Source organism: Benincasa hispida, chromosome 12 (genome assembly GCF_027475165.1).
Source record: "Benincasa hispida cultivar pf3 chromosome 12, pf3_genome.v1.1, whole genome shotgun sequence".
In the NCBI taxonomy this organism is placed as follows: Eukaryota; Viridiplantae; Streptophyta; class Magnoliopsida; order Cucurbitales; family Cucurbitaceae; genus Benincasa; species Benincasa hispida.
In genome coordinates, this window is record NC_143489.1 from 42,812,561 (window position 1) to 42,827,859 (window position 15,299).

At 33.2% G+C, this 15,299-nt stretch overlaps 1 protein-coding gene across 2 annotated transcripts; it reads right to left on the bottom strand.

Moving 5' to 3' along the window:
- Nucleotides 1–2,579: 2,579 nt before the first annotated feature.
- On the bottom strand, nucleotides 2,580–8,131 carry LOC120093007 (C-jun-amino-terminal kinase-interacting protein). 2 transcript variants are annotated; one of them, XM_039051300.2, is made up of 5 exons: nucleotides 6,517–8,131; nucleotides 5,647–6,386; nucleotides 5,467–5,556; nucleotides 3,022–3,792; nucleotides 2,580–2,930 (listed from the first exon to the last, which is right to left on the bottom strand). In XM_039051300.2, the coding sequence occupies exons 1-5, from the start codon at nucleotides 6,623–6,625 to the stop codon at nucleotides 2,799–2,801; spliced, it is 1,842 nt and encodes a 613-aa protein (XP_038907228.1). In that variant the 5' UTR covers nucleotides 6,626–8,131; the 3' UTR covers nucleotides 2,580–2,798. The 2 variants fall into 2 exon arrangements, with proteins under 2 accessions (XP_038907228.1, XP_038907227.1); XM_039051299.2 differs by having other exon boundaries at nucleotides 5,638–6,386; nucleotides 6,517–8,126.
- Nucleotides 8,132–15,299: the final 7,168 nt, after the last annotated feature.

A 15,299-nucleotide genomic window follows, 5' to 3' on the forward strand; every position in this document is an offset into this window, starting at 1 on the left:
GTAAATCAGTGTGATTGATAACATCGAACACGATCATCCACCCTAATCTCAAACAATCTGTTGACCGTTTTAGTCCACTCTTTACTTCCTCACGATTTAGCTTTCGATTTCCATTTTTCAGTGTTTATCGATCATTTATTCGCTCATCTTCATGGTAGTGTAACATATTCTACTTTTTACTTCGATTATTTACTGTTTCATTTGACAATCTTCTTCTTCTTGTGGTGGGACTGGGGTATTGGGGTTTGCATTTTTTTTTTTGGTTTGGTGAATAGCGAACCCGACCCCATTAACTCTCTTTTGTATGATCATCCACTCATTTTGTATTGAACTTTTTTTTCCTAAAAATAAAATAAATATTTCTGTTTTGATCGTCTGCTATTTTTTCTTTATTTTGTTTTTCAATATCTGGTTTGTGGGACTGCATGAGTATGAAGGAACTAGTAAAGCCATATGCATGAAGCTTAATCGGACAACCACGTTATACAATAAAGTTTTCCTATCAACAAAACATTATAGTGGTAGATTAATAATGTAGCATGAATATAGTTATAACAAAAATTTAAAAATTCAACGTTTTGATTCAACGTTCTAACCGATCAAACAATATAAAATCGATAAAAACATCAGTATTTTAACTGCCATCGACTTCACTATAATAACCGATAGATCGGTAAAATGAAGAAAGGGGATTATAAAATTGTTAAAGCTATCGAAGTCGCTAATGATACTTGTTCATCTGTAAAGCGGTATCTCCTCATTTCAAAGGGCAAATGACGAAAATTGAGAAAAAAAATATTTTTACTAAATATTGGGTCCCACTGCATATTCAAACGTTGGATTGAAAACCTTCCAAAATTCAATCAGATTACAATATTTTATTACGAATGGTATGATAGATCCCACTTTTAATTACGATTAAGGATGGACATGTAAACAAAAGTTAAAGTAATCTGATGAGACCCACAAATCAAATTGAGATTAATTTACACCCGTTTTTCGTGTAAACGTGACCTTTAAGCGTTTGAACATGGATGTATTTAACAAGAACTGGTATAGCCGACAGAGTGGCTGTAAAAGTGACGAATTAATCACATAAAGTAACCATTTCCTACAAAATTTAATGACTTGAACCGTCGGTTTTATTTAATAGTTCAATTATTAAGAAAATTGCAAACTAATTTTTAAAAATGAAAAAAAGGCTCTTCAATAAGTATTTTAATTGTCTGGTTAATCAGACTCCGATACTTCAATCATGATCACTTGCCATAATCATCTTTAAAAAAAACACAAAAGTCATAACTCATAAGCCTTGTTCATCACTCGATTGTTTAAATAAAAATTAAAAAAGAAGTGTCAATCCGTTTCCAAATAGATTCTGAGTCATTTTTAAAGAATGACCTCAAAAGTTGCCACGGCTTATGGAACGACACAAATTTTAAATGAATAGAATTAGTCCACATAGATTAAATTTCGAATACGAAAAACAAAATGAAGGTTAATTTTCTTTAATTTCTAAAACTTTGTTTTCGTGAAAGAAAATGGACAAAAAATTCAAATATATATTTTTTAGAAAAGTAAAATATCACATAAATTTTAAAAAAACAACTAAAAATAAAGTTACCAAAATAGCTACAAAACACAATCTAAAATACTAAAAAGTTTAAGTTACAAAATAGTTTTCAAACGTACAAGATGATTAATATGCCAAATAGTTTGTCAAAAAGTTGAGGATGAAAAGTTAGACAATCCTCCCCAGAACATCCCGACTACCCAATCCAAAATATAAGAGTTGAATTGGATTAGTTATATTCTAAAATTGGGTTAAACTTCTCCAATTTTTATTGGACTGGATCGAATCGTAGATTGGCAAATATATATATATATATATATTCAAAATTGGATTAATTTTTTGAATTTTTAATATTTTCTTTTAAAATTGTTATAATAGTTATCCTTGTTTAAAATTTATAATTAAAATCATAAATATTTGATATTTAACATTTGAATTTTAAGATTTTAGTTAATAATCATATATTTTAGATAAATTTATATATTTTTAATTAAAAAAATTATAATCCGACAACCAACCCAACTCAAATTTTAAAGATGTGGTTGGATTTTGAAGACTTTATTTAAGTCTTTTGAGTTACCAACCCAACTAACTCAAATTTTTAGATTGGTCCAAAAAATACCCAAAACTCAACCCAACCCATAAACACCCTTAGAGTAAACAATTAATCTCTAAATTTAATCCTTTTATTCAATGTCAAACAAGTCTAATATAATACTACCCAACTGTAGGAAGGTAACATCCCAAACAACAAATCAATATATACCGAACGAACGAAGATAGAAACCTTTTTCATTTTTCCATAATTTCCCAATTTCCTTTGAAGAAGCAGAAACACCTTTTTTTTTCCCCCCTTTTTTTCTAGCAACTTCCAGAATCAAAAAGCAAAATAAACCAAAAGATGCAATTTCCATACACATCTTTCAGGCGGCCTGCCAAACCTTAGCAACTGCCCTTTTTAAAAAACCGCAAAAACTCCCGCTGTAAAGGTAGGCAGCAAGGATGATTTGGGCAACTGTAACTTATTGCACTATTTGCACTGTTCAGTGTTCAATTAACATCCACCTCTTCTTCCAACCCAACTCTCATCAGCATTTCTTTAAAACCATGAAAACAAAAAGAAAGGGAAAAAAATTAAAAAGAAAAAGGAAAAAAAAAACTAACCCCACTGCCATTAAAAATTGTGAACTAGAACTTCTCATGGGTGAAAAAGAAAAAAAGTAATTCAGGCTTCCGAGTCAGATGAACTCAATTCAGAACCGGCTCCATCCTTGCTGTCCTCATGAGATTCAGATGGCACAAATATCTTTGGCTTAATGCATCGGCCCATTTTCAGAGATGGCTTCAAGTTCATGTACTGCGGTCAAGAAGTAAATTTACAACTTCATCAGCCAAGAGAGACAAGAACAGTATTTTGAGATGCGAAAGTATTAGAAGTATCAGTTTACCTCACGGTAGAAAGAATTGATTTCTTCTTCAGTAAGGCCTTCGTCCTCACCACAGTTTTCATCCCATCCAAGAGAACGAAGAAAAGCAGCCTCCTCTTCATCTAGAGATTCTGCAGCAACGTGGCTCTCAGTTTTTTCACCAGTGTCACAAGACGCACGAACCTCTTCAGAACCATCTCCATTTCTATTCTCCACAGCACCATTTTCAATAACACGAGGACTTGCAGGCATATCCGTTTCTTCCCTTGTTAGTTCATTAGAATGGCTAATTGAAGGAGATTTAACAGAAGAGCATGAATCTGAGAGTACAGCAGAACTCATTGAAGTTTTCTTCTTAATGAGGTTAAAGAAATCATTCCGGCTCTGGACTTGAGATAAGGACGGTCTTTTTTCCAAAGTTGTTCCAGATTTGAGATCTAAGCTAGCAATTTTGCGCTCCACGGAAGAAACATTTGTATTATTTGGGCTTCTCAAAGGAGCATGTGCAACTGCAGATGCAAGAGCGAACTGGCTATTTACTGCCATGCTGTTTGCATTACTAGTAGGACTTGAGACATCCTTTGCTGCAAGGGAGATACCATTTTCTCTTACAGGTTTCAAAACAAGAAACTTCCCATGAGCACTCTTTTGAGCATCAGACTTGACAAGTCCTCCACGAGATTGGTTGGCATGAACTGACAAGGGCTGTTGTTGTCCACCCTTGATGGTTACATTAAGTTCTCCAGTTCTTGATGCTAATTTGGGCTTTGATTTATCCGAAGGATTAAGCACCTGCCAAGCAAAAAACAAAAAAAATGCTAATGATTATCTAAGGGGGAAAACAGAAGATTAGCAGTTAGATATAATAATGAGAGAGATCAATTCCTAGATATGTTCAATGTGCTGAAATGGAAGATAAAATCAATATTCCGTTGTAGAAATTTACCATGGTATAGAGGGGATTATTCAAAACGTAAAAACTAACTATATGCATATTACAAGTGTGCAGAACTTCCTGGATGTATTTGTCAAAATTGTTTTTACAGACAAGTCTGCTAAAGATTATCAGTAAAGATATGGCCTGCTTTTAAATTTTCATTTATTTCTTCAGAATGTAAATATAAGAATACATATTTAAATCCATTTAAACTTTTAAAAGATTATCGATCAGATGTGAAAAAATTAATTTCGAAACCACTAAATAAAACACAACAAAATAATATACGTTTTTTTGTTCTAAAATTATTTTAAGAACTATACTGCTAAGCAAGTTTATTGCATCACCATACTGAAACTCAACAAAAATTTACATCAGCTTCAAAAAACAAAACAGAAGACAATTGAGAACCTTTCAGAAGAGGAAAGCTCAGTCAAGTTACAACTATAAATACCGAAGAGGGGCTTGCAATTAGTTAACAGAAAACTTGACTACAAAAATATAACACGTTTACAAACAAAGAATACTAGCCATCAGTGACATATTGGCTACAGCAGAACAATCTCATATGAAGAACGTTAATAATAGAAACTTTATACTTCCTTTCAAGCATATTTAATCTAACACTGGCCTTTTCCATCCTTGAGAGATGATAAAAAGTGGTTAACCAAAGATAATTCACTAATTCAGTCCGCAAAGTGTCAAAAGTAGCAAAGCACATATATGCACACTATGAAATGGGATACAAAATCAATCTGTTATCTCTGTCCTATCATCTAGTTCTTACAAATTTCCAAAAGGGGTCAAGCAAGAAAACAAGGACAAAACCCTTCGAAGGATTTAAAAATAACCAATTCCTAAATCAAGAACGCATTAGATTTAGATGGTATAGAAGCCGTCTGCCACCCCCCCTCCCTCCCTCCCTTCTCTCTCTTGTTCTGGGGCTCACTTGTATTCTGTTCTTCCAATTGTCCTTAAATTGAGTTTCTCATCCAATAGAAGGGGGAAAATGATCTAGTCATCTAGCACATTGCAAATGACTCTGAAACCTGTAACAAATGTTTTGACTTCCGCTATCTCATATAAACACTGTTCTTGAGTCAATGAGTAGGTTGAAGAGATAGAACACTTGAATAACAAACTTCCACAAAGAATTGTACAGCCCGTGAAATGTCAAAAATTTAAATCACCAGTCACCAGCCAACAACAGCAGGTGCAAAAAAATGTCAAAACTTATAGTATCTTTGTCACATAGTTTTCAATATAATTTAACCCAAAAATGACTTTTGTTTTATATACATCTCAAGTGCCAAATAATATGACACAATAGTAGCTTCGAAAAGAGTATTAGTCCCACAGCTGAAATCAGAGATTGGCACAAGTTGTCTATGTACCGTGCAGATGATTCTCAGTTCTCTTATGTTTTTAAGTATGAACCTTTACATTTTTTAATCAAACACCAAATAAATATATGGAAGTAGAAAAAGATCTAACAACAAAGATCCAACAATTGCATTAGCTCTAATTACCATAGCTTTAGTCATAGAAGGCGTCACTGGTATTAATTGCCTGGACTGTTTAATAGCCAATTCCTCGAGCCTCTGGGTCTTGACAGATAACTACCAAAGTGGAGGTAAAGGATGAGACTGTTAGATCAAAAGGAGAACATAAAATACAGCACAAGAAGGTTAGTATGGTACCTCAGATACCTGGGGAGTAGCACGAGCTCGAGATGGAGCCTGCACCAACGCTTCAGCCATATTAAGTCCGGCTGTCACACTCAGAGGCCCTGCCCCTGATGTAGCAGGAACAGTTTGTTGAAACGACGATGACCCTGTGGTGCTTCCAATCATACTGGGCACCTCAGCAAGAGCAGAGGTCCATCCCTCTCCACCAACAATTAAGGCTGAATTTCCAATAGGCAAGCTTTGAACTGGTGAGCTCAAACCAGGAGATGAAACTCTTCCAATTTCTGATGCTCCCTGCTTTTCTTCAGAACCCAGTGATGGGAAATCTTTTTCAAATACAGCTTTCTGAATGCTACTGCTGACACTAGTTCCAGAAAGAATTCCATTGCTGTTGTTGTGATTTTTTAATTCTGTTGCAGCTCTTCTATGAAACAACTCACGCTCACCTAGCTTCCTGGATACCATTGAATGGGACCGCCGCAGAGCATCCTTATCAATCTTGTTGGAAAGAATCTTTCCCAGAGGGTCAGGAGAGTCACGGTCCCAACTATCCCCAAAGTTTAACCTGTCCTTTTCTTTCTCACGGTCCTTATCACGATGACCCCTGTTAAAGCTACTATATGCATGTTTGGAAGAACCATTGCTCGAACTTCTCCTTGAATTTGATGAAGATGTCCGATCAAGGAAAGCAGAACGCGAAGTGTCAAAATCGCCAGTGGTCTTGGAAATTCTATTTCTTGATTGAGATAGAGATGGCACATCTACACAAACAACATGGGATACACATTAACAGCGTTCACAATATCAAAATTAGAGGCAAGTCAACGGTATGTGAGCACATCTTCATTGAAAGCATGCATCAACAAGAGAAGAAAAGAAAGAAAGAGGTACCTGAGTGGGAAGAAGATGACGGAAAATGGTGGTTTGAATTGCTGCCACCAGTAACGCTTCCAGTACTTCTCAACCATTCTGGAACTAATGTGGGTTCACTTCTTTCCATAAGGAATATTGAACATGATCAAAATATCAGAAGAAAAAAACACTTCTTGCCTTCTTTACCACCTCAAATTTCCAAAAACCGTACTCCTTGTGCAGAGGAATTTATAAAACCCTAGCCTGTACTTTATTATTTCAAATGCCTTCTATTTTAAGCTGGATGAACTTTCACGAGTATCCCTGACTATGCAAGTCACGGCAACAAACCGTTTGTGTCATCAACTTTATGGCATATCCAGGTTTCCAGCAAAGATAGGCATGCGCAGTGAATTGCTTCAGAGTTTCAAACTCGCCCACGGTAGTGAACCAAGAGAATGGTTCTCAAAATTTATATCCTGAATGCTACTAAAGAAGTCTATCTTCTACAACTATCCTACTTCACAGCCACCGGTATCAAAGCAAGTAGCTACCAATCTGGCTACAAGCTGAACGCATTCTGAACGGGATTTATCTTATCTTATGTGCAAAATCAATATACCTAACTCTCACACGGGAGTGGAATATCAGAGGATGAAAACAGAGGAAATAGCAAGCATAAGATGAAGCGGTTCAATTAAAAAGAATGGTAAAAAAGGAAAGGCCTCACTGTCGTCTCCCGGCCTCCGTGTTTGATTAAGTGTAGATTCGGTCAGCAAAACACGCTCAGAAAACCCTCATCTTTGAGGTCATCGGTTGAGATGCAGAAACATAAAGAAGGTATACCTCACGAATAAAGAGGTGAAGCAATTTCAAAACATAAGATTGTCCAGGTCAAAACAGTTCGATCAGAGAGAATAAAAAGAAACCCTAAAGAAACAAGAAATTGGAATAACCCAGAATCCCAACTCCGATTGAATGTGCCCCCCCAAAAAAATATATCAGAAACCCTAAACCAAATATGCACCTTCCGAAAAAAAAATAAAATCCGCAGAGGTCCAAACCCGCAAGAGAAATACAGAAGAGATAGATAATATAACCTGTGAGATATCCGATGAAGACGAAGAACTAACCCTACCCTCAAGACTGATTGACGAACCCCAGAAGGCGCAACTGTTTCAATAACTGCCTCCCAGTGGTTGCTGTATATCCCGAAAACAAAAAGGAAATGCGTCTGAAGAGGGCAACAACAGAATAGATAGATAGATAGAGCGAGAGAGAGTTTCAGAGTGTGAAAAAAGAAAGCGGCGGCGGAGAGAGAGAGAGAGAGAGGGAAAGGGATTGGGAATGAGAGAAAATGAGGCTTGGGTTGTTCGGAAGAGCGAATAGGGTTTTTGTCTGTTTGTTCGGTTCGGTTCGGTCAGCTTCAGCCGAAGTGGCGGTGCCGGTGGCGGAGAGAAGGGAAAACGGCGGAGAGGAAAGGGACGGCGGAGAGAGAGAGATAGAGAGATAGAGAGATAGAGAGAAGGAGAGATGATGAAGAAGCGAGCGTATAGAAGTGTTGAAGGGGAGACGGCGATTGTGAAAAATAATAATAAATTTCGTCTTTGGTTTCTCTTTGACACTCTGAAAATCAAACAAACGTCTCCACAATTTAATTTCCCTATTCTTTCTTAAATCTAAATATTACTCTCTCTCTCTTTTTCTTTTTTTCTTTTTTTCTTTTTTTCTTTTTGTAATATGATGATAATAATAATAATAAAATATTTATAGTAATTTTTGAATAAGACTTTGGTGATCTTTGGACTCTCAGAAAATTGAATAAGAAATTTCCCCCGATGTTGTGAACTAATTTTTCTTGGTGTTGGGGGAAGATTTGCTGTGACTCGGTGTATGGTACAGTGTAGGTAGGCCACATATTTCATATAGCCTTTAACTGACCTTTTTTTTAATTAAATTTTAATTTTATTTTGTGTGTGTGACAATTGTTTTAAAAATAGATTAAAATATTTATAAATATAGTAAAATTTCATTATAGATTATTATCGTAGTTAGACTATGATATTTTACTATTATTCGTAAATATTTTCAATAGTTTTATCATTTAAAATAATTTTTCTTTTTATCAAATTTAATTTATAGATAATACGTTGGACGGTTTTCACATATAAGAAAATCAATCAAAATATTAATTTTACTATCTAATTGCGATAGACTAATATTTGTAAATATTTTTAACAATCTTATTATTTAAAATATATTTTTTTAATACATTGTTTCAAAATACCGCGGAGAATTTACACATATTTTTTTAGGAAGATACTGCTCAATTGCTCAAAGGAAATATATATATATATAAATCACTTTTAAGGTTAACGTCTGTAATTTACATTTTATTTATTTAGAAAATCATGTTTATGGTTGTGTTATCTTTTTTTCAATTACTTTAAACTAATTATGATATTTTATTTCATTTTATTTTAAAATTATATTTTTAATAGATATTATAATCACTCATACATATGACACGATAAAATATTTGGATCTTTTTAAATATAAAAAAAATATTTAAAAATATTTACATTTTATAACAAAAAAAATTCCAAAAGTACAAGTATTTTAAAAAAAATTTAACTATAAAATGTAAATATTTTTTGGATTTTTCTATTTATAAGAATTTCCTTAAATTATTCCTAAAATGATGTGATTTTCCAAATACCAGTCTATTGCATCTTTTTTTTTTCCTTTCCATTTGCCAGTTTAATAAATGCATTTAATTTCGATGTTTGTTAATTATGTTTATTTAACATTTTACTAAACTAGTAATTTTTTTGTTCTTAATTATTAAGTATAAAATTAAAGGTAAAATCATATACTTTAAAATAATTTGACTAAGATATTGTTGGATTAAGGTTTTCTAGATGCTCAGGAATTAAGGATGTTTGAGAATTATATGTCTACTAGTAAAATTGCTGGGAATCAATGGTGACTATTTTGGTTGTGCATGAGAAAACAATGTTGGGAATAGTATATATGAGAATTAAAGATAACCGTTTTTGGAATAAGTAATACATGCGTTTGGTGTTGCATGGGAATATTATTAGATTTTACCCAAGTTAATGTTATTTTTGTTTAAACTGTGATCACTTTCAACATTTTGTGCAATTATAAAGCACACGACTAATAAAAAAAACTTGCCTTAATTGATTTTAAATAACTAATTTGTGTAGTTTTATTTTCATTATGCAATTATTAAAAACAACTTTAAATAGTTAGATTATATTTTATTTTGAAAATCAAATATAACCAATATCAAAGTATAAATACTAAACATAGACAAAATAAGCATTTATATTATGTCAATATTCGCAATTACAAATAAAAGTATAGTGCAATACTCATTCAAAATGAGGATACTTAGCAAGCACTAACATGCTAGCTCAAAATAAGGAGAGTTATTTGGTTCTTTATTCACATGTCATTGTTTGGAGTTCAAAGTTCATATATTTAGGTATCTGATGTAGTTTTTTTAATCTTTTTTATTCAATAATATACTTTTATGATTACTATTTTTGTTTTGATTTTTGTATTCAATTTTACCCATATTTGTTTGAATAAAATATAGATTTCAATTTTTCTTTTAACTTTTAAAATCTTTATTTCTTTCTTTTTTTTCTTTTCTGGGCAATGAACAACAATTAACTCATTACATTTCTTGTAGAAAAACGTTTAAATAAAATGAGAAACCAAAGCAAAATCAAAACTTTTGATTCTAGCTTAAGTTTTCTCCATGAATTTCATTATCATCTTTTTTTTTTTCCTTCTTCTTCCTATTGTTACTCTATATTTTTACCATGTCATGAATTTTTTTAATTAAATCACCACATCATCGTAACAAACGATGGAATGTCACCATGTTTCTTCAAAAATTTCACTTTCATTTTCTCCAAATTTGGAAGATCATCAGAGAACAAATTTCTATTTTTTATTAATATTTTGCTAGAAAATGTTCAAGGATTTTTTTTATATGTTACATACTTTGCAACTACATACATATTTTTCATCTAAATATTCTTAACACTAATTTGATATGTGAATTCAATTAAATAAAAATATTTTTTTTTTTACAAATTTTTACATATAAATATTGCACTTAATGTAGACAAAATAATATTTTTTTTTATATAATCAACAACCCTACAACATACTTTAACAGTCATCAGTCTTATAGTAGTCGGAAGTAGTTGTCGAAGTTGATTATCGAAGATCATTTTTGCTGGAGTTTGTAGTAAGAGGAGATTGTCGAAGCAAAGCCTGAAGTTGGTTGTCTGAAGGTATATTGGATTTGGTTGTCGAAGTTTATCATCGGAGGTGGTTTTCGAATCCCAGAGTTGGTCAGGTGAAAGTGATCATCAAAGTTGATAATCAAAGATGATTTTCGTTGAAGATTGTAGTCGGAGGTGACTGTTGGAGTCCGAAGTTAGTCACATGAAGGTGGTATTAAATTTGATTGTTGGAGTTTGTCGTTGAAGGTGGTTGTCAAAGGCCCGAGTTGGTCGTCGAAGTTGCTCACTCAAAGGTGATTTTCATCAAAATTTATAGTTGGAGTTGGTCATCAGAGTTTATTGTTGAAGCCAATTGGTCGTCGGAGTTGTAGCGCAAAGGTGATCGTTGGCGTTGGGTCACTGGAGGTGGTTGGTGGAGGCCAGAATTGGTTGTCGAAGCTAGTCATGTGAAAGTTGTCGAAGCTCGGAGTTGGTCGCCGGAGTTGTCATTGGAGATGGTTGTCGGATCCTGAAGTTAGTTCTCAGAGTGTGACAATGGTCGATGGGTAGAGCCATTGGAAACATGGGAAGAAGGTAGAGTTGGGGTGAGTTGGTAAAATATACCAACTCAACTTTACCAACATTTAAAGTTGGTGGGTCAAACAATGAGTTGGTATATCATACTAACTCAACTCAATTCATGTTGGTGAGCCAAACATCCCCAAAGTCTCCTATTACATAAAAGATACTACGATATTCCCACAATTTAAGAATGAGCGTCTTCTTGTAGAACCTCCACTATGAATTCATATCTTTCATCATGTGGAAGATTAAAGAAATAGTCAATATGAGATTGGTCTTTAGTGATAATCTTACCTGCTCTCACCCTTTATCGAACACTTAATCCATCTGCCTTTCTAATTTCACTAACTAATGAGTTTCGACGTGCTTCTCTTGTAGACTCTTGTTCAGCTACCTATCGATAAAACACAACATTTCTTGAATATTATCATTAGCACTTGAAAGATGACTACTCATAACATTCTCAAGAGTATTCATTGCCGCCACCAATGGGTCCACACTTCTTGCTCTTTTCTTACTAGACCCATTTGATGCATATGCAGTAGATTGTATATTTGTTACTGCTTCACTTATTGAGGTAGGTCCATCCACTTCTTCCCTCCAACTATTGGTGGATCAGGCACATAAAAAATATCCATTTCTCTTAAAAAAAATCATTGTTGTCCATTTCTCACTACTGCTTCAAACATGTCATTTAGACCTTTTGCACCAACTCCATGGGCTCTATCTTTTTCAGAAATAATGGCTAATTGTTCGTAGAATGGAAAAGACTTGTTTTTCAGTCCTCTTGCATTTAGATGATTCTGTGAAAATAAATATAAATAAACTTTTAATACATTTCAACAATAACATGATAACATTACACTAGCAATAAAAAATCTACATTTACCTTTACCCATACATCAAATATATCTTTTGCTACTTCGATACACTTTTCTTTATCATTCCATCTGAAGCCACTACGATTTGGGCCTAACATTTTGGCTATTGCGTTGTACAGCTTCTTCAACAGTTTAACTCTAAACTCTATGTATGGTTGAGCCTTAACTTCACAATTAGGAATTTTTTCAGCCATCCATTTCTCTATTTAATTGAGAAATCCTAGTTTGAAAGTACCATCATCATCCCTCAATGTGCCAATATTAGATAACTCCAATAAGTATTCTACTAATTTCTCATCTTCTATCTTACTCTGCATGTGTTTTGACCTACTCGAACCAACTGTAGATTATTTGTTGACGTCCATATCGATGATGCACATCACATATTAGACTATTAAAACTCAAAACTTCACATATAACATAGTTTAAAAATCAAAACATACATCACATATCATAATTATGAAATAAGTAGCAAACTAGTAGTTCATAATGTTTCATAAAAGCTTATAACAAAGTGCATGTTTACATCATAATAAAACATTCTAGTACTAATATCTAATGCTCCCACCCCTCAAACATTGCTAAGTTATCTCTCCAATTTGTCTATTCGTTTTAACTTTCAACATGTGTTATTCGATCACTATCCATGTCAAAAGTATTTGAATGAGTGTCTCCAACTTCATCTTCTTCTAATGGATCTACAGACATTTCTCTTCTTATAAGATTATGAATGAGACAACAAGCTGTAATAATACGACACTGAACTTTTACTAGCTAATAAGATTTCCTCGAAGAATAGCCCATTGACCTTTTAATAGTCCAAATGCTTGTTTTATTACATTTTCTCATAGAGGAATGCTTCATATTAAAAAATTTAGCGCGAGTTCTTGGTTGGTATCCTTGCATCCAATCATCTAAATGATATCGTTGTCCTCTGTAAGGAGCCAAAAATCCTTCACCATCTGTATAACCGACATCACATAGATAGTAACAACCTAAATATATCAATGGAATACTTGAGAATGTATGTAGAAAATGTTTCTAATCCAAACTACATACCAATCCTAATACCATACATGTTACCTTTTGAAATCTCTAATCCATTCCTCCTAGAAACAACATCTCGTGAAACTCTTGAGTCAAAAGCTGAACCTTCCCATCTAGGTAAAACATAGATAAATTGCATATATTGGGAGCAAACTCCTGAGACATCATTAGCAATTTATTTCTTCCTGGTTCAATATCTAAGTCTATCGAGAATACCCACATTGACTTTAATGTAGGTTCCATCTAATGTACCTAGATAATTCTACATATAAAGAATACTCAAAATTAATTAAATCACCTACTAATATTTAAATATGAGTAAAACTATAAAACAAAAATTACCTTAAACCACTTCCATTTTTTATCAAAGCAGTTGGCGGGAACAGGCTCAAGATGTTTAAGTAATAACTCATGTAATTGTATCACAGAGTTCAAGACTATATTAAAATGTTTACTAATTGTTTCTCTTGAACGCACAAAGTATCAACGTATAACTCTATTTTTAACATCATGTGCAAGGATATGTAAAAATATTGCAACTATCTCCTCAACTTCTACATATGTCGTGCCTCTTAATTTGCCAGTTGTTTTAAGCATATGACATAGTATGTAAAACATCTCTTATTCATTCGTGTCGTATCAAACCATGCTAAATCACTCTCATGTATTAGACAAAAAAAGTTTAGTTGTCTAATTTGATGCCTATAGAAAGAACTTCTACTCATAATTTTGTTACATGTTTGTCCTTTATACAATAATATTACTACCTATAGAAAAGATGTTTTCATTACTTGTTTTATCATCTCTAAATAGGACAACAAGACAAAAAGAATTTGTTGTTGAGTAGCTAAATATATGTCATTCATATCTACATGATAAACTAAATGTTTTATCTCATCATTAGTTAAATTACAATAAACAATTCTTAGAAATAAATCATAATGTAGCAAATCAACTCATTCAATACATCAAAAGAGAACAAAAAGACGTGCAGAATGAATATGATCCCGGTTACTTCAATTTGAAAAAAAAAATCATATTTAAACCAAGTTTAAACCAGCATCCAGAACAATTAAGAAAAGACAAACCGTTTCTCTCCAAAAAGCCTTTCATTTCTCTATTTTAATTTTAACTTTTTTTCACAATTACTCCCCATACCACTTAACTCATTTTTTCAATCACACCCATTCTGAACCCCCCTTTTTTTCCTTCTTTATTAAAATCCATTTTTATAAATAAATTTAAAATAACCAAAACATCTCCAAACTCCAACATGAGACATGCCTATTGGCTGAGATTGCTTTCCCTTCTTTACTTCAATTTACTAAAAAACTTAACCTCCAAATATCCACTCACTACTCACTCCTCCATCTTGCAAGAGATCAACCACCAAAGGAAGATCAAATTGACCAGGTATTTCTTTCGATCACCATAATCGATCATTAGAAAATTAAAATAAAAAAAACAAAGGTGGGAGTTCAAATGGAATCTTTCAACTTAGCCTAAAATATGTTCCACCCACACCCCGAGTCAAAAGAAGCTCAAAAGTAGAGAGACCAAACAATTTATTAAAAAACATGCTAGAGTTCTCGATAAATACAGAAGAAAGAAAAACAAAAGCGATGATGAAAACAGATAGCACAAATAGTAGAATAAACGAAATATGGAAGCAGAAACTTACCCCAAAACTCTATTGATGATCTAAAAGAAAAAATATACAAAAAAATCAGAAAAAGGAAGGAAGAAAAGGAAGAAAGGGGGAAGAGGTACCAACCGGAAAAAGGTCGCGTCGCTGGGAAGAAATTCGAGTAGAGTATCTCGACAAAACTAACACTTCACGACAGGTTTGTAATTCATCCACTTATGTTGATAAAAGATGCCTGGAAAATGCCTTTTCTCAAGATACATAAAGAAAATCCACCAATAAAATATGGACTTTGTAAGCCCATTCCCATTCCCATCCTCAAACCAAACGGCCCATCAGAGTAATTTCATCTCTTTTTTTCAACTTTATTCCCTGATAATGCAACAATTTAGAGGACTACGC

Bases quoted from the DNA above. Each gene is read 5' to 3' on its own strand.
- LOC120093007 (XM_039051299.2), bottom strand. From the start codon at position 6,625: ATGGAAAGAAGTGAACCCACATTAGTTCCAGAATGGTTGAGAAGTACT. The intron at 6,387-6,516 runs GTACCTCTTTCT...TTGTTTGTGTAG, and splicing joins GTCATCTTCTTCCCACTCAG to ATGTGCCATCTCTATCTCAA. The intron at 5,557-5,637 runs GTACCATACTAA...CCACTTTGGTAG, and splicing joins CTACTCCCCAGGTATCTGAG to TTATCTGTCAAGACCCAGAG.